The sequence below is a fragment of the Chrysoperla carnea genome, chromosome 5, assembly GCF_905475395.1.
Source record: "Chrysoperla carnea chromosome 5, inChrCarn1.1, whole genome shotgun sequence".
NCBI classification, from domain to species: Eukaryota; Metazoa; Arthropoda; class Insecta; order Neuroptera; family Chrysopidae; genus Chrysoperla; species Chrysoperla carnea.
In genome coordinates, this window is record NC_058341.1 from 7,866,038 (window position 1) to 7,886,168 (window position 20,131).

Genomic DNA, 20,131 nt, shown 5'->3' on the forward strand with positions numbered 1-20,131 from the left:
AAATCAAAGATATGTTTAATGATGTATGAGCATGACAACAATGTTTGATTTAAAGGCTCAAAATTTGTTTGTAGGTAGTCTTTTACTCAAAGAATATGTGGTTAAAATTTCAGCTTAGGTATCCGTGCAAATTTTTAAGAAAAAAGTCATTAAAAATCGATATAAAATACATTGGCTCTTATGGAGGAATCTCAAAAAACGACATATTTTGGAAGTTTTTGATAATTTTCATTTGGAATGAATGAAAACAAATTAAAAAAAAACTTTTTAATAGAAAGTAAACATATTAGCAATGAATTAGAAAAGAAAAAAAGTGTCACCGTCCATATAAGGGATGTAAGAGCAGGGTAGATTAAGGGTTGAAATTATTTTTATCTTATTTTCAACTTTGATGACGAATTTTGTTATAACTTCATGAATGTAGACGAAAAATAAGAATAAAATTTTTCGATATGTGTCTTGGTTTTCGAAATATCGAAAGCTAAATAATTAAACAAAATTTTCAATTTTCGATATTTTGAAAATTAAGCCAGATATCGAAAAATTTTATTCTTACTTTTCGTCTTATATCGTCAAGTAATAATATAAATTTATCATCAAAATTGAAAATATTTATTTTTAAATTTGTGCCCCCACTACCATGCTCATACATCCTTAACAGGTTTTTAACAGGATTTGATTTTTAGGTGTTTTAACACGGAACAAATCAGAAATTTTTGCTTTAAATTTTCATAAATTCAACACTTTTTCCATAAACAATTATTTAGTCAACTAAATATGATTATTAAATTCAAACCTAGCAAGGGCAGCTGTCCTAAAATGCCCTCTCCTTGATACGCCCTTATTATTTGTCAGCTTGCGTCAAAAATTCTGATTTTTCAACGGGTTTACTATCTTGTAATTATACACGATGACTGTTTCCACATTTTCATAAAACGGATATTAAGTATTAAAATCACCATCCACGCCTTTGTGGCGTATTTTATTTATATAAAGGCACAATACCTGAATATAAAAATAAATTAATGGCGACTATCAAATGGCTTACAATCAAACAACATCATAAAAACATTGGCCGCGCACGTGTGTAGTCTTATGTGTTATATTATGTACTTAAAAAAAATAGCGTTACGTAGGCGCTACACTTTATTTAATAACGTTGAATCAAAACGTGGAATACACCAAGAGCCAGGACACTTTATTTTGTGATTAAAGTTGCTGAGATATCGACTTAATTTGCTTCTATAGATATCACCCCTCGAGAACGATTTAAATCCATATTGCTCCGGGTATGATTCTTCATATAAGATTTTAGGTGAAATCTCAGAAATTACGCGTCAAATCGTTATAGCTACTCGATTTTTGTTATTTTTGGGTTAAGTTAACCCTAGAAAATGATTTTTATCCAAATCGGAGACAAAAAAATTTTTTTCGATTTTTCGCATTTTTTTTAAGGGGTACCCCTTTGAAAAAATCCAGAAAATCGAAAAAATATTCTTGTTTCAAAATTTGATGTAACTTGTTATAATAGGTAATTTTGACCCAAAAAATAAAAAAATCCACTTCATTTAACGTTTAGATGAGTCATTTTTGAGATATCGCCTAAAACTCTATTCAAAAATATTTTATTTCGGAGCCATTCTAGAGATATCTCGAAAAATACTCTTCGAATCATCAAATGAACTGGATTTTATGTTTTTGGATCCAAATTATCTGAAATAATTCAAAGGCACGAAATTTTTGTTGATTTTGTGATGCAACAGCAAGTGGTTTGTTATTTATCGACTGAAATTGCTCCGGGTATGATTCTTCATATAAGATTTTAGGTGAAATCTCAGAAATTACGCGTCAAATCGTTATAGCTACTCGATTTTTGTTATTTTTGGGTTAAAGTTACTCTAGAAAATGATTTTTATCCAAATCACAGACAAAAAAATTTGTTTCGATTTTTCGCATTTTTCTTAAGGGGTACCCCTTTGATAAAATCGAGAAAATCAAAAAAATATTCTTGTTTCAAATTTTGATGAAACTTCATATAATAGGTAATTTTGACCCCAAAAATACAAAAATCCACTTCATTTAACGTTTAGATGAGTAATTTTTGAAATATTGCCTAAAATCTTCTTAAAAATGGGTTTATTTTTTATCCATTCCGGAGAATTTTAGATAAATACTTATCTAATCGTCAAGATAAACTGAATTTAATGTTTTTATGTTCCAAATTACAAGTTTTTTTTTTGTATTAACCGCTATATCAGTCATTGTAGATAGACGATTTTCGTCCATACCTTCAACGCGTCCAATCTTCAAATGGACGTACGATCACAATTAGCCAGCTCTAGCTCTTGGTTTATAAAAAACGAAATAAAAAAAAAGACAATATTGTGTATTTTTATTGAAAAAATATTGATGACAAAATACAATGAATATTTTTATATGTTCGTTATGATCGTTAAATGTTATTTTTGGTAAATCATTAAAAAAAGAATTCAAGGTAGGTATCATCATCATCTGACCGAGTGAATTCTTATTAAACAATATCCTAGCTTTGTGTACGTTAACGTATTACCTACTACATAGCCGAAGTGTGTAGATTACTTCGTCACGAATAATCATGTAAAAGAAATTTAAAAAATATCTATTTAGGTTATTCGATCATCAATACGAAAAGAAATTAATGTAGTACGGGAGAGTAGCTAAAATCGTACCTCATAACTGCAAAGATTCAGTGCAAAATCTGATTTTCTTTTTTACAATTCCCAATTAAGTCCCAAGTTTGAAAATATTGATGCTTCGAACAAAATTGGTATAGGTATTCATAGAATCGCCTAATTAGTCCATTTCCGGTTGTCCGTCCGTCCGTCCGCCCATCTGTGGGCACGATAACTCAAAAACGAAAAAAGATATCAAGCTGAAATTTTTACAGCGTACTCAGGACGTAAAAAGTGAGGTCGAGTTCGCAACAGGTAAATGAGCAACATAGGTCAATTGGGTTTTGAGTCCGTAGAACCCATCTTCTAAAACGGTTAGAGATAGAACAAAAGTTTAAATGTAAAAAATGTTCCTTATCAAAAAATAAACAACTTTTGTTTAAAACATTTTTTCGTAAACATCACTGTTTACTCGTGAAGGCGCAAATTAGGCGTAAATTGTATAGTATGTATTACATAAATTGTATATGTATGTGCAATGTGATAGAGTAATCAACACTATTTATGCATGGTATTTCAAGAATTAACTCAGTCAATTTGTTTTAATCAAAATTATACTAAATAATTACATTTGTTGTGGATTAATCGAAGAACCTTAAAAAGTACAGACTGTTAAAAAAAAAAAAGTGTACATATAATAATAAATACTTACTTAATTTATTAAAAATACGCTCGCTCGCATTGCGCTTAGCGTTATGTATAAGATAACTTTAAGTATAATTCGTGCCAATCAGAAAAAAAACTATATGTAAGTACTTTCTATATAATTTTATGTTTGATTCGTGATTTAAGATGTCGTGTTTTTTGAAGTAAAATTTTAAAATAAAAATTCATTTTACTTACATTATTAATAAAATTGTTATACAATGTTAATGTTTTTATCTCCCTATCGAGAAGAGAGAGAGAAGCTTAAAAAGATTACGTTAATTAAAACAGTATTTGTCTTGAGGAACAATAGCAAATGTTACAATCGCCTTGGGTGACCATTGTGCCAATTAATAAAATTGTTAGTACTTACTGGTAAATGTTTTATCTTCGGGGAGACAGTTTTCAACAGTATTTGTCTGGATGAACAATAGAACATGTTGCAACTGCTCCGAACGATCATTATTGGGCCATGAGATAGTTTTAAGTCGCATTTCCTTCGAAAGCTGGCGATTTCCGAAAAAATGATTTAAACAAAAATAGTTAGTTTTTTTTTTATGAGGATTAACTTTCTAATTTAAAGTGATATTTTATCTCTTACCGTTTAGGATATAAATTGACTATGAAAGAAACCTGAAGAACTAGGTCCAATTTGGTTTTATGAATTGAGGGCTTACATCTCGTGCAATACTCATGTCAGGAGATAAGCCATTGAAGATATCTTATTGTATTTTTGAAAAAGGTTTACCCACGATTCTTATTCCATCAAAATTCAAAAAATGGAAGTACGAATACGATGAAAACTAAAAAGCTTTTCTTTTTGCCATTTGAAAACAAAATTCAAAAAAGACAACTTTTTAAGCAAAATTTCAAGTAATTTTTTCTTATAACAAGTGAAATTTACAAAATTTAAAAACCCCCGACAAATTTTTCGGGTACGGATCCCTAAACTCGCACTTGAAACATATCTAAGAGCACTCTACATTAAATTATCTTTTTCCTTAAAGCCTTTTCCAAACTGCGCCGCTGTTGAAGATCATCAACAGTTTTTTAGTTTTTTCGGTAGGAAACATAGCTAAGAACACTCTTCATTAAATTACCTTTCAAACGAAACAAAAAAAATCAAAATCGGTTCCTCCGTTTAAGCGCTACGATGCCACAGACAGGCAGACAGGCACACACACATTTTAACTCTGTAATTCTAATAAAATTTTTGTTTAATTTTGAAGAAAGTTTTTTTGCTGAATGACAAAAATGATGAAGTTTTTGGCCCAAAAGTATGCCAGAAATCTTCCAAAAAAATTAAAATAAAGAAAAATTACTAAATTTAATCTTTTTTTTATTTTCAGATGATTCAGTGTCGCCATGAAAATGTGGAAAATGAAACTAACATAACATAACACTTCCAAAATGGGATTTTCTGATGAAAATAATAAAAACTTCAAATTCAAATTTTAAAGCTACATTCATCCACAAAATCCCCCCCCCCCCCAACAAAGTGAAGTCAAACGTTTAGTGAAAAGAATTAATAACAAAAAAAAAGTGTTTTGTGCTTGAATTGGTGCAAAAAGTGTGAATTTATGTTGTGAGATATGGTGATGTCCCCCCATGAGCGGGGGCCATAGTCTGCACGCAGCTGCCAGTGGCGGCGATGTGGCTCGTATACGTAGCATATTAACAACACCACGTAGTTATACCGCTGGTTTAACATCATTCTTATTACATCGTTCAACAAATGTTTTACGTCAATCAACAACAACATCTTCGTCATCACCTGGTGCTGCTAATCAGAACAGTCCAACCACTACCGGTAATAATGGTGTTGTGGATGTAAATGAGTTAGATAGCGCTGGATGTACACCATTACAACGTGCAGCGGCTGAAGGTCATGAAGAGATTATACGATTATTATTGGCTCATGGTGCCGATGTCAATCGTAAGGATAGTGTTGTAAGTATTTAATAATTCATTTTTTAATTGTTTTTTATTTCTGAAAAACTCTGACGAAGAGTTTTATAAATATCTTATTTAAAAAGATAAAAAAATTCAAGAAAATTTTCATCCGTCAAGTCAATAGACGATTATTTTTTATTTTTAATAATTAAATTATTACATAAATTCGATTAATAATGTTGTGACATGCTATCTAAATTTAAAAAAGAACGAGAAATGTCATAGAACATCCGGTAGGAACTATGTCCCTTTATACATTATAAATGTAGCACTTTTTTTTATTTACAATGATATATTTCTGAAAATTTAATGCATTAACTTTGGAAGTCAAACTCTTGTTTTATTGTAAAATCTAAACCCCGATAGTACCGCTATCCGGACGTAATGAATATAATTTTTGAGATAAAAACTTTCTAAGCAAAAATAAATCGCTATAAAATTATTCTGTTCTTATTTATTTTTTTCGTACATTTAGTTATTTTTTGTTAAAAATAAAATAAAGTATTCACAGCACATACACACCGGAAGTGCACAAACATTTAACTAAAAGAAAAATACCTTTTTTTTTTAATATAATCATAAAATGATTGTTTTCTAGTACAGTATACATATATAAAATAAATGTAGAACAATATTCACACGTTCTATAGATTTTTTACATTTTGTTGTAATATTATACTAGAATTTATTATAATTAATATTGTAATAATATTAAAAAAATACTTATAATATGGTACAGAGAGATTAGAAAACTGTGTTGCTAACAAAACACTTAATCTAAGACCGTTGTTAAATATTGTAAGTAAGAATTATTTAAGGCACCGTGAATAAAAACATTCAGTCAATTTTAGGATAATTTTGTTAATATTAAAGCAAAATTAGATCAAATTTAGAAATACATTTGTTGTGTTTATGATTTCTTTGCGATTTTTATTATAGCTACTACAATTTGGAAATAATTATCAAATCAAGAAGACCTTTCGTATTTTCTGAAACATTGGCGTTACGGCATTGTAAGAATATGACATTCATAAAAATTAAAAAAAAAAAGTATAGCCAATGTTTGAAATTAAATATCCATAGACCGCAACTTCAACTGAGAAATAATTATCATTATGTCAAAATATATATCAATAAAATTACGTATTACCTACCCTTCTCTCTTTCCCCAGCTTGACGTGGTTTATGGATGCTCCGTTATGGATTATGGCATTTATTTTCTGACCGACTTTTTTCATATGCATGAGCCCTTGGTGAATTGAAGTTAATTGTTGAAATAGACAGTGATGTAACGTATAAATTTAAAATATATACAATACCTGTATACATACTATACAATGATTCTAGCCTAATTTGCATCCTCATGGGTAAACAGTGATGTATACGCAAAAATGTTTAATACAAAAGTTGTTTATTTTCTTATAAGGATCATTTTTTGTACTTAAAATTGTATTCTATCTATAACGGTTTACAAGATGGGTCTTACGAACCCAAGACTCAATTGACCCACGCTGCTTATTTTTAAACTCGGTCTCACTTTTTATGTCCCAAGCACGCTGTACAAACTACAGCTTGATTTCCCTTTTCGTTTGCGAATTATCGTAACACCTATGTGTTACTCTTGGGACTAAACTAAGTATACCTTGGTATATTTCATATATATGCATAGTACAAAAGTAGAGGTTTTCATTTAAGATTGCATATTGCCACCTCAGCCTAGGATCCAGATTATTATCTTCTTAGGTTTTACAAAGTGTTTTTTTTCAAATCGTTCGACCATTTACAGAAATGTTTACAGAACAAATTTTACCATCAATGTTTAAAAATCACTCGTTACTAAACATTATTTTATTTCATCCATATTATAATATTATTTATATTAACTGTAAAAATTTTTCAAAAAAGAAAAAAAATGATCTACATATGTAATAGCAGCTTAGGTACTACACAGCAAGCACTAGTTATTAGTTAATGCAAGCAGCAAAAAACATAAAACAGTTAATTTTTCTTCTATTTTTTTATTTTGTTTAATAATAATTATCATCAATTTAATATATAAAATATATTTTGTTTGAAGTTGACTCTTGAAATTATATGGAGTTTTGTGTGTGCTGTGCGAAGCCTTTGTTTGACCAGTTCTTATAATTATATTTAATGAATACATGTATGAATAGAAAAAGAATTAATTCATTTGTGTTAAATACACGCTTTTAAAAACAACACAAATTTTTAATGCTAACTTTGATTTATGACTTCCATATGCTACAAAAATGGAACGAGTTGCCGAATATTTTCGCGAAATATTGTAAATTAACCCAAATCTAAGCTAAGTCGATTTTAAATTAAGTTGATGTTTCACAAACTAATCATTCAATCGATAAACCAAGCAAATTTTCGTGTTTATTAAACTATTCAGAAGAATTTAAACCCCAAAAAATCACCAGACGTTGAACACCTGAATTCCTTATCGTTCTGAAAGTTATCGCATTTTTTATGATTTTCTGGTTTTTTTCAAAGGACGTTTAAGAAAATTGTAAGTAATCGGGAAAATTTTTTTGTCTCTGATTTGGATAAAAAATCATTTATGAAAATTTTAAGCCAAAAAAATACATTAATAGGATCCCTTTTCACGATTTGGTTAATAAACCACACTTGTTGAATATCGAACACAGTCGAACACGAGGGGAAAATTCACTAAATAAACGATTTTTGCGTTTTTTAGGTCAAAATTACTCTATAAACAAAGTTTTATCAATTTCCGAAACAAATTTTTTTTTTTTAATTTTCTCGATTTATCCCAAAGGTGTACCCTTTGACAAAATTGCAAAGAATCGGGAAAATGTGTTTGTTTCCGATTTTGATAAAAATCATTTTTTAGAGTAATTTTGACCCATAATATTAAAAAATTGGGTTCCCTTGGTAGTTAGACGAGTAACTTATGAAATATCGACTAAAATCGCATACGAAGGGGTAATATTCCGAGGAAAATTCAGACAGTATCTCAGACGTTCGTTTTCCGTTCAATCGTAAAATATTTATTATATAAAATTAATAATTGCTCAAGAAATGTTCAATTAAAGTTCATATTGTCCACTTTGGAATCACATTTGAAATGAAGGCGGGCTTCGATTATTCTCGTGTAACACATGAAAGTCATATGTGAGAAGTTTAAACACATTACTATGATTAGAATTCGATTTTTTTTATATTATTTGCTATAAATTATTTCTAATTAAAGTTGATGCATGATAACCAACGGCGAAAAACACAACAACAAAAAAGAAACACCATAGAATGTTTTAGCGAAAGAAGAACTCGACGAAGATGATTAGTTATTACAAAAAAAAAGACTACCAGTGTGAGCAAGTTAACTTTACACAGATACCTGCACTGTAATATAATTATTATTAGCTGGCAGGTTAAATTAATCACCTATATTTTTTTATTTTATTTTTTTTATTTAACAAAAATAAAAAAAATACTCTCTAATATTAATAGTCGTATAGAAAAAAAAATATCGTGATCGTTATTATCTCATGGAATGAGAAACGATGATGGTATTCGATGGTTTTATATTGAGTCCATTAACTCTCTTAAGTTAGTCCTACAGGTATAAATTACTGTGTGTGCCATTTCAAAGAATCTCATGATGTTGAAAAATCAACAAGGTTGGAAATGCATCGCGTTTATTATAATGCTGGTATGGTACAGAGACAGATACACAAAAAGTATCTCTAACACTTTATATATCTAATTTTTTTTCTTCTTGGGAATGCAGGACCCTAATAAAGTGTTTTTGGTTTTTTCTTGTTTCTTTTGTTGTAGAGCCTTGAAAAAGACCCAATTGAGGTTGAAACGTTGGCAGTTCAACTCAACAGTATGGTTTTGAGTCCCATATTACATTGTATACGTTGCAATGCTACTTGTTTAGTTGTTTTTCCCGCTATGATTTTTGGCATGTTTACGCAATACGCATTATTGAACTACGATCCTATTCAGTATAGGTATAAACGCTATGTTTGTTGTCACACTGCTCGTTACTCTATTATTCTTAACCTATTTTGCCTTTCTAATAAATATTCCTGATATACAATTAGTAGCATCAGTAACATTACAGTGTTAAATAGTACTATTCACCAGAAGTATTGTGGGCATCATCAGTCAGTATGGGCCTGACATACATATACTGACATAAGCTCATGCGCCCTGACTGTTGCTAATGTTCCGATACATTTAATGATAAAATCAACTATGTTTAAAATTATATAGCAAATCAAAATCATCGAAACCAGAAAAATCGATATTCTCTATTATTTAAAGTGTTGTGACACCCGGTAGTATATATATATTTTTTAAAGTTATTTAAAGTTATTAATGAAGGTACCTGTATTACTTACATTCAAACATGATAACTATTAATTATAAAGTTATTTGCATGAAAAAAATATAAATGTTTGAAAGATAAAAACACAATTATTAAATTTTAAATTGGCATTTGTTTTTATTATTCAGGTTAAATTTAATAAAATATTTAAATACCATTTTTAATGTGTTTGCTACTGTTTAGATTCATTATTTCAAATATTCTTATTCTTTGTGAAAATTATCTTTTAGGCAAAATATCTTCTCCCAATTATCAAAAAAAATTAATTTAAAAAAAAGTTATTTCTTTAACATTTTGTATTATTTTACGCCACTTCCATCGATTGTTAGAATACCGCTAACACATTTTGAGTCTTCTCCTACTTTCATAAACGTTTACTTAAAAAATATCGATTTCATAATTTAGTTCTTTTGTTTCGCGGATTGGACATCGCCAATCGCATCGCAATACGCAGTAAAAACAAGTAAGGACGTCTTAACTCGCTTCGCTACTGAGCCAGTTATACCGTATCTTAGACTACAAAGATAACAAGTGAAAACAAACAATTGACTGAGTTAATTGTTGAAATACTATGCATAGTCAGTGTTGATTTCTTTATCACATTACACATACAAACATGTGACACATAAATAACTGATAATCAAGTATAGTACATATTATAAAATTTCCGCCTAATTAGCGTCCTCTCGGGTAGACAGTGATGTTTACGAAAAAATGTTTCAAACAAAAGTTGTTTAATTTTTGATAAAGAACATTTTTTACATTTAAACTTTTGTTCTATCTCTAACGGTTTACAAGATGAATCCTACCGACCCAAGACCCAATTGACCTAAGATGCTCATTTACGAACTTGACCTCACTTTTTACGTCCTGAGTACGCTGTAAAAATTTCAGCTCGATATCTTTTTTCGTTTTTGAGTTATCGTGTCCACAGACGGACGGACGGACGGACAACCGGAAATGGACTAATTAGGTGATTTTATGAACACCTATGACAAAATTTTTTTCCTAGCATCATTATTTTTAAGCGTTACAAACTTGGGACTAAACTTAATATACTATGTATATATTTCATATATGCATGGTATAAAAATTAAAAATACAAAAAAATTAATATTTGTTTTCAATTGTTCTTGTTTACAGAATGAGGTTACTCAAATAAAAACGCTACTTAAGTTAAGAAATAAAAACAACATATGTTGATACTTATTATATATTTTATTATAAGATATTATTTCTATAATTCCTATAATAACTAAAATTATTATTTTTATTTTGTTCTAAATCACCATTCATATAACATATATTATTGACTAATTCGATTAATAATATTATTTTGTATTAAAATATCACATCATCTTTAATATAAAATATAAGTAATTTTATGATGCGAATGCGATCATCATTAACTTACATAAAAATATATGTTTATTATTAACTTTAATAAAAATTATTTCAATAAAATAAATAATATTTTTTAGAAAGTTTTGAAATTGAAAGATAATAACACACAAGTTATTATTTTTATATATCAATTTTTATTTAAATGGATTTAAGATAGTTTTACCTGTAAGTTTAAGTAATCAAGAATTTCGCTAACGATTACCTGGAGTCCTGATTTTGGTCTGTAAATGTTCAAGACTATAATATACGAATCGTTTTTTAAATTTCTTCTTGATACAAAAAAAAGTGAAAACAAACAACAAATTTTGTTCTATCTCTAACGGTTTACAAGATGGGACCTACGGACCCAAGACCCAATTGACCTATGATGCTCATTTACGAACTTGACCTCACTTTTTACGTCCTGAGTATGCTGTAAAAATTTCAGCTCGATATCTTTTTTCGTTTTTGAGTTATCGTCTCCACAGACGGACGGACAACCGGAAATGGACTAATTAGGTGATTTTATGAACACCTATGACAAAATTTTTTTCCTAGCATCATTATTTTTAAGCGTTACAAACTTGAGACTAAACTTAATATACTATGTATATTTCATATATACATGGTATAAAAATAAATGGTGGGAGCGCAATTAAATCATGCAATATATCCACTTGTATTATGTTCTCTATAATTATTTGCGCTCCCACCATATTTATTCTTGTTATTGACTTTTCATAATTCCAAAAGATCTTATATATTTTTTTGCTACATTAACTACATTAATATACAGAGTGGACTATTTTAATATATTATGGCTAATAGATCATTTTGTAGCTAACCAATCAAAAAAAAAACTTAAACAAAAGTTGTAAAGTTTGATGGGGGACATCATGTTTTGACATCAGACTATGGAGACCTAGTTCTTCGTAAAAAATATATACAAAATTTTAGAAAAGTAAATTATATATATTTCAAATAACAAATATTTCTAATCAATATAATTAAATTCATTACCAATAATAATCTCATTTTTGTTTCTATGTTTTAAAGTAATAAAAAAACTATATAAATTATTAATAAAAAGACGGAAATGAAATCTTTGCATGATTATACAAAAATGTGTTTTTTTATTATTAATAAAAATAAAAAAACAAGAATTTATTGATTTAAATAACATGAAATTGGTAATACTATTGGAATTTTTTTTGAAACCCACAAATTTTGGGTCATTCTTTTCAGCTGTGATGTCAGTTTTTCGCTAGTTATCACTTATGTGCTTAATTCCGGGACCAGACTTCCACATTCTTGAAATCTAATAGAGCTAGATTAATTTTGATCATAAATTTGAAAAATATGGCCCAAATTTAGTAGAATTACATACTTGGTTTATCAAAATTGGATAATATTTGGATGTGATAGAGCAAAATTAAATATTTTGAATTTTGATGACGTCATCAAGTTCAAAAATTCGATTTTTTTGATAACACAGGCAATTTTGATCCGATCTTATTGGAATTTTTTTTGAAACCCACTAATTTTAGGTCATTCTTTTCAGCTGTGGTGTCAGTTTTTCGCTAGTTATCACTTATGTGCTTAATTCCGAGACCAGACCTCCACATTCTTGAAACCTAATAGAGCTAGGTTAAATTTGATCATAAATTTGAAAAATATGGCCCTAATTTAGTAGGATTACATACTTTGTTTATCAAAATTGGGTGTTTTTTTTTTATTATTAATAAATATAAAAAAACAAGAATTTATTGATTTAAGGTAGTACCTACACGAAAGTGATATTCCAAGAATTTCTCAAAACTCAGAATATAAAATATTTAATTCATAATACACTTGCTGTTAAAATTAGAAGATGATTTACCATGCCATTCATGAGATATTAGCAATTAAAAGTGACGCAATTTGTACGTGTACATGGGAGAAGTGTATAAAAATACACAAATTTACAAATATTATATTTATTTACCAATGAATGACGTCCACCATCTCTATGAAAAACTAATATAATGTAGAATACTATATTTAGAAAATATATAAAAAAAAATAAAAATTATTTACCATATAGTTTCGATAAAAAACTTAAATAAATAACTCGTTTTAGCGATGATTTTTGTGGAAAGCATATAAAAACTAATGTTAAATGTATATATCAAAGTATGTGTGTGTATACGAATAGAAGATATAATTGTGTGTAACTACAGTCTGTTGAAAATAATATATTGTATATGTATAATAGTCATAGCACAGTTAACGCACTGAATGATAGTATTAGTCCAAAACTTTTTGACTGGACGGTCGCGGAGGAACTACCTTAAATTTTAAATAACATGAAATTGGTAATACGGTCACACACAAAAATTTTTATCAAATAAGAATATAAAAAGCAATATCATTCCTAAAATAAAATGAGTTTTTAACAGTAAATTAATTTTAGTTTTTACGTATTTTTAAACTAAATGAGTAATCAATATATCAATAATATATCAAATCTACAACTTTCATTTTTGAGAATTTATAATCAAAAAAGCGAAATTGACAACATTTAGTTTAATTATTAATGATTTGTCGTAACTTGGAAAAAAAAACATGCTTTTTTTTCAATTCGATAAGTTTCCAGGTCTAAAAGGTAACTTTAGACACTCTTAATGGAAAAACCTTTTATTTTTATCTCTTTTAAATGAAGATAACTTATGGTTCTTCTCAGAAGCATCATTTAAGAATCGTTAACTGCTCATAAACGATAATAAAGTTTTTTAGCAAGAAATTATTGTTGTTAAATTTTATTTCTTTTAAATAAAATTATCTAATAAATCGTAAAATATAAGTATTTTGTCATGCCATTCATAGTTCGTCAAAAGATTAACAATAATTTATTTTATTTATAAATGACATTCAAAAAAAAAAACTTTGAGGTCTAGGGTCATTTGACGGTCTATTCAGAACAGTTGGGAATTTGAGAAACATTTTGACGTTAAAGGAGGCTGTTATGACTAATTTGCAATTCTTTACATGTTAATGTTATAGATAATGTCAAATTAAAATTATTGAAAAACAAATATTATTTTTCAAATGTTAATTATCATAATTATTTATTTAAATTTGTGAGACAATAATATTAAATTTTCAATGTAAGTCATAAATGCAATCCATACAATTATATATGCATCCATACAATTATATAATTAAAGTAGTGTATCGTTACCATGGAAACGCCTCCAATAAAACTCATACACGGTGCGAATACTTAACAATGCTCCCTGACAGAGAATTCTCCGACTGTGTCAAAATTTGCATAGAAGAAAAATTTACCAGACATGAACAGCATTTCAAATTGACAATAGTTCTGATAATAAATATCAAATCCTACACTCGACCCTAGACTTGTCTCATCTTAACTATTTTATCATTGTCATTTAAAATAATTCAAATTCACCGTATGCTTTTGACAAATTTATTTTACAAGAGAAAAAAAATTACTAAAAATAAAAATGTGATGGAGATTATTTTATTTGAAAGAGCAAAAAAAAAAAAAAAAAATACAAATATATGAAATCCGGGCATTGATCCAAAATACAAAATATTGTATATACTGAAAATTTATATTGTTTTCTAAATTTATAGGAAAACAATAGAAAATTATTTTAAAAACATACCTACAATGTGTGGCTGCTGTTTTTCAGGGTCGGATTTTATTATGTTTTTTGACATTCTTATGACTGAGATTAAGTTGGATATTTTTATTTTGTCAATACGGAATTACTTCAAGAAAATAAGATTTTTATCTTGTTGTGAATAAATAAAAAAAACTTTTAACAAAAAGAAAACCGACTTCAAAAGAAAAATTTTTCCAAAACAAATTAAAATGCACTAAAAAGTAAACAAATAATGATAATATAATGGAGTTAAAATTATTGTTATTTTTGGAGTCGGTGTCAGCCAAGCTAATGTAGCAAACTGTTCTTTCAGAGTTGTTTCCTTGGCTGCCACTGACTCCAAAAATAACAATAATTTTAACTCCATTATATTATCATTATTTGTTTACTTTTTAGTGCATTTTAATTTGTTTTGGAAAAATTGTTCTTTTGAAGCCGGTTTTCTTTTTGTTAAAAGTCGATTAAACTTGTATCTACCTCTATCAACATTTACGCGTGTTCTCAGATTTTTCACGGCCAAGTTTTATTGTTTTCTTTTTTTAAATTTTATTAATTCGTTCTCAAAGATATAAACACCGAATTATTTTATAAATAGGTACTATAGTTACGTTAAATTCAGGCCTGGTATAATAAAATTTGTTGGGGATACGGTTAGTTGACAAAACATTAAAATGTTATTTTTAGTTTATTGTCTATTTAATTTTCTGTGGCATTTTATAATAATAAGCAACTTTCTAAAATGAAACTCATATATAAATTGTGTTATGTACACGTTGAGAAAGTTTACAAATATTTTTGGCATATTGTCTTAGAATCAATCGGATGGAACAATTATATGGCGTCATCACTTTCTGGCAAAATTATTTTTTGTTAAGAATCATGTGAAAAAAGTAATATTAATTACACTTTAATGACAAAACAATATTGCGATATCGTTCAAAGGATTTCATAATTTAATTTTAAAATTTTCCACAAAAATAATTACAGATCAATCCCCCTTTTTTTTAGTTGGGTATAAAATTTATGTTCAAAAATTTTCTATATACAGTGTTCGTGACTCGATGAACGTAGCTTAATAGCGTATTCTTTGGACAATTTTAAGTCGAAAGTGTTTTATATTCTTTTGTTCAAAACCGAATCATTAAGGAATTTTGTTTGATAAAAAAATTTCTACATTAATCGTTTTTCTGGCGAGAGTCATTTATTCATTGTGAAATAGAAAATCAAACTAAACTCAAAGCAATTATCTCCTGTCAAATCGGCTATCAATCGGTTAAACAAAAGAGACATCTCTACATATTATAAATGTGAAAGTAAGGATGTTTGTTTGTTTGTTTGTTAAAGATATATATTTAAAACAAAAATTTAATTTAACGTGACATTTAAGTGCTCCAATCTATGCTCATCATTTTGAATCATAAATGAAACATTTCTGTAAAAATTTAAAAATCATAAAAACAATTTATGACCATCTTAGAAAAAAATCGAAAAATCGAGAAAAATTTTGTTGGTTCCAATATCGATAAAACTCAGTATATAAGGTAAGTTTGACCCAAAAAATTCAAAAATCGGGTTTATTTGACGATTGGAAGCGCAGTTTCGGAGAAAATCGAATTTCATATGGAATTTTATACGATATTTCCAAAAATATGCATCCAATCGATAAATAAACCAGATTTTTGAATTTTCTGGGTCAAAATTACCTTTTATACTGAGTTTTATCGAAATTGGAGCCAATAAAAATTTTTCGATTTTTTGCAATTTTTTTAAGGGGTACCCCTTAGAAAAAAATCGAAAAATCGAGAAAAATTTTGTTGGTTCCAATATCGATAAAACTCAGTATATACAGTAAGTTTGACCCAAAAAATTCAAAAATCGGTTTCATTTAACGATTGGAAGCGCAGTATCGGAGAAAATCGAACTTCATATGGAATTTTGGGTGATATCTCAGAAAATATGCATCCAATCGATTAATTAACCAGATTTTTGAATTTTCTGGGTCAAAATTACGTTATATACTGAGTTTTATCGAAATTGGAGAAAATAAATTCTTTTCGATTTTTTGCAATTTTCTCAAACTGTACAAAGAATTTGTGGTAATGATAAACAATTTTTTCGTCAAAAATTATTTAAACATTTCGTTGTGCTCTGAATATTTTCACTAAAATTAGTGAAAATGTTTTTTTTAACACAATCAAATACGAAAACAATTATATCAATCTATAACTACTAAAAACTTTTAACAAGCCAACTAACAACGTAGCGATTATTATAACGATTATAATAATTATGAACTGATTAACTGATTATTCTATGAACCAGATAAACACACAGAACAACAAGAATGCTTATAAATTTTTATACAAATCATAGCTAGCTACATTTGTTGTGGTTTACCACAAATCATTATGACCGCACATACAAAATACCTAATAATTATTTATCTAGAAAAGCGAATCCCAATTAATTCATATTTTATATGTATAGTAGGTCTGAAATTATTAATAATAATATGAAATCTATATGAGTTATATTATAATTTTAACAAATCATAATTTAACGGTATTTATATTGAAAATTATTATTAATAATTTACAATGCTAGGGCCACACGAGCGTTGATTTAAACTTATCGTTGGTAGCATTATAAAGCTTTATCGTACGCTGAAGTTGACGTCCATATGACAAACTCTAGCACAAATTTTTAACTTGCAATACTTGTAAAAATGTTAAGGATGTATGAGCATGGTAGTGGGGGCACAAATTTAAAAATAGATATTTTCAATTTTGATGATAAATTTATATTATTACTTGACGATATAAGACGAAAAGTAAGAATAAAATTTTTCGATATCTGGCTTAATTTTCAAAATATCGAAAATTGAAAATTTTGTTTAATTATTTAGCTTTCGATATTTCGAAAACCAAGACACATATCGAAAAATTTTATTCTTATTTTTCGTCTACATTCATGAAGTTATAACAAAATTCATCATCAAAGTTGAAAATAAGATAAAAATAATTTCAACCCTTAATCTACCCTGCTCTTACATCCCTTATATGGACGGTGACACTTAGTTTTTTTCTTTTCTAATTCATTGCTAATATGTTTACTTTCTATTAAAAAGTTTTTTTTAAATTTGTTTTCATTCATTCCAAATGAAAATTATCAAAAACTTCCAAAATATGTCGTTTTTTGAGATTCCTCCATAAGAGCCAATGTATTTTATATCGATTTTTAATGACTTTTATCTTAAAAATTTGCACGGTTACCTAAGCTGAAATTTTAACCACATATTCTTTGAGTAAAAGACTACCTACAAACAAATTTTGAGCCTTTAAATCAAACATTGTTGTCATGCTCCTACATCCTTAAGAAGTATTGTAATTTTCATATTTTCTAAACGTTCATAATTAATAGAAGTTTTATCTTAACCGTCGACCTCTTGAGATCGAATTATTAAAAAAGCTTTCGTTTCGGATTTTTATCGCAATTTGCGATATTTGTTCATGGAATGCTTTCGATGTATTAAAATTTAAATTATATCTAGCAATTTACAGTACGTACAGAAATGGAAGCACCTTAACGATTCTTTATAATTTTATTTCTATTTAATAAATGTAGTGTAAAAAATAAAAAAGAGTTAGAATCAAATGTAAATGCCGTTAGATAATATCTATTATTTTTAATTTGGCAATGATAATTGAATTTTTTTCGGTATTTAAAAGAATGTTATACAATATACACTAATGACTAGACAAAAAGAAATTCGTATATTATAACGGACAACTCAGCTTATTATTTTAAAGTTACTAATTTGTTAAAAAAAAAAAAAAGTAAGTTATTTTCTTAAATTATTTTAAATATAATTAAATTCGAATTGAAAAAAATATATTAAATAATTTTCTATTTATACGTATGTTTTAATTTTGCAATGAAAATTCAATTATTAAGAAAAGAATAAAAGCAGAAAATAATAATCATCAAGGAAATGACAATAATCAAATTTTGTCTAAAATAATTTTTGGATTCAAACTTTTAGTGAAAGTGTTGAAAAATGGCAGCTTCACAATTATCAAATTCTCCTGGAAGTCCTCCAAAAACAGTTGTCTGGCGCTGAGCATCATATCTCTGGTTTGGATTAACCAACATGAAAAAATCCACAAAATTTCTTTAGTCAAATGATGAATACAGGTGTTAATAGAAGGAATAGTCAAAATTATGATATTTGACAAAATGACAGCTTCCAAAAAAATCAAAACTCTTCAAAAAATTTCCAACATCTAGGTGGTCTAAAATATCGAAGTAATTTTCAGAAATCTCATTTCTTCTTCGATTAATATCTGGAGAAAATATCTAAGAAGATTATGTATAAATTCGAAACTGATCGGTCGAGCCGTTTCGGACAAATCTTGCTCACCGACTGTTTCGGGAAAAACCTGTTAAAAATTTCAAAAGACGTTTACTCTCAGTGAAATTTTTTTTATGCGTTTATCTTCGAGATTATTTATTGGATCAACTTGAAATTTTCAGAGAATATACTTAAATATATGTATATTCCAGAAATGCAAAATCGATTCTTTGAAAATTCTAACTGGGTATAACCCCTTAACGTATACGACAATTAAAAATCAGTCGTTGAAAAAGATGAAAATCGATAAACACGATTTCCATAAATTCGACACTTGAACCAAAGTTAAAACTTAAAATTTCACTATCACAAAAGTAACGTTTATCAGTCAACAAAAAAAGAATCATAGAAATTTCACAGTTTTTTCCAGAAATGCAAAATCGATTCGAAGAATCATAGAAATTTCACTATATTATGTATTATGATTTCCAAAATATTTTATTATAGAAAAAGTTTTACGATTTACTTATAATTTATAGTGATATTTGCTATCATCGTAACTTGATAGCAAATAGCTTGATTAGCCTTGAATTACCATATAATAAAGCACGGTAATTATTAATTGCACCGGTTTCCCCTTCAATAAAATTCCCAGATGTGTATACCTTAATAGTAGAAATATATCTACTTGGAAATCGGATATAAAAATAATGAAGATTAATGAAAGATCTTGTATAAAATAATAAAAAAAAGGTGTTATGGTCTTATAATATTCCATAATAATGTAGAAATAATCCATTCAAACACAAGCTTTACATTACTTTCTTATGCTGGTTTGTTGCTTTGCGATCGCGTTGCGTTGCGACAAATGATAAATTATTTGTTTGTTTTAAAGTAGTAGAATCTAGAATCGATGCAATTAATTTACACAACAAGAATTACTTGCAATACAGAGCGAGGCTGTTTGGTATTGAGTATGCAGAAACTGGATATAATCATGCATTCGCGGATATTTTCAAAGAATGTTATATCT

General features: G+C 27.8%; 2 protein-coding genes across 2 annotated transcripts in view; both read left to right on the plus strand.

Annotated features, from left to right (window-relative positions):
• The window catches only part of LOC123300413 (nucleolar pre-ribosomal-associated protein 1), a 51,710-nt gene extending 46,954 nt beyond the window's left edge, over positions 1-4,756 (plus strand). Inside the window, exon 8 of the mRNA XM_044882985.1 lies at positions 4,706-4,756. Within this exon, the coding sequence (XP_044738920.1) occupies positions 4,706-4,756 (51 nt within the window). The remainder of the gene's footprint in view (positions 1-4,705) is intronic.
• LOC123300563 overlaps positions 1-20,131 on the plus strand; it is a 77,767-nt gene that overhangs the window by 35,961 nt on the left and 21,675 nt on the right. Inside the window, exon 2 of the mRNA XM_044883149.1 lies at positions 4,706-5,306. Within this exon, the coding sequence (XP_044739084.1) occupies positions 4,965-5,306 (342 nt within the window). The 5' untranslated portion in view covers positions 4,706-4,964. The remainder of the gene's footprint in view (positions 1-4,705; positions 5,307-20,131) is intronic.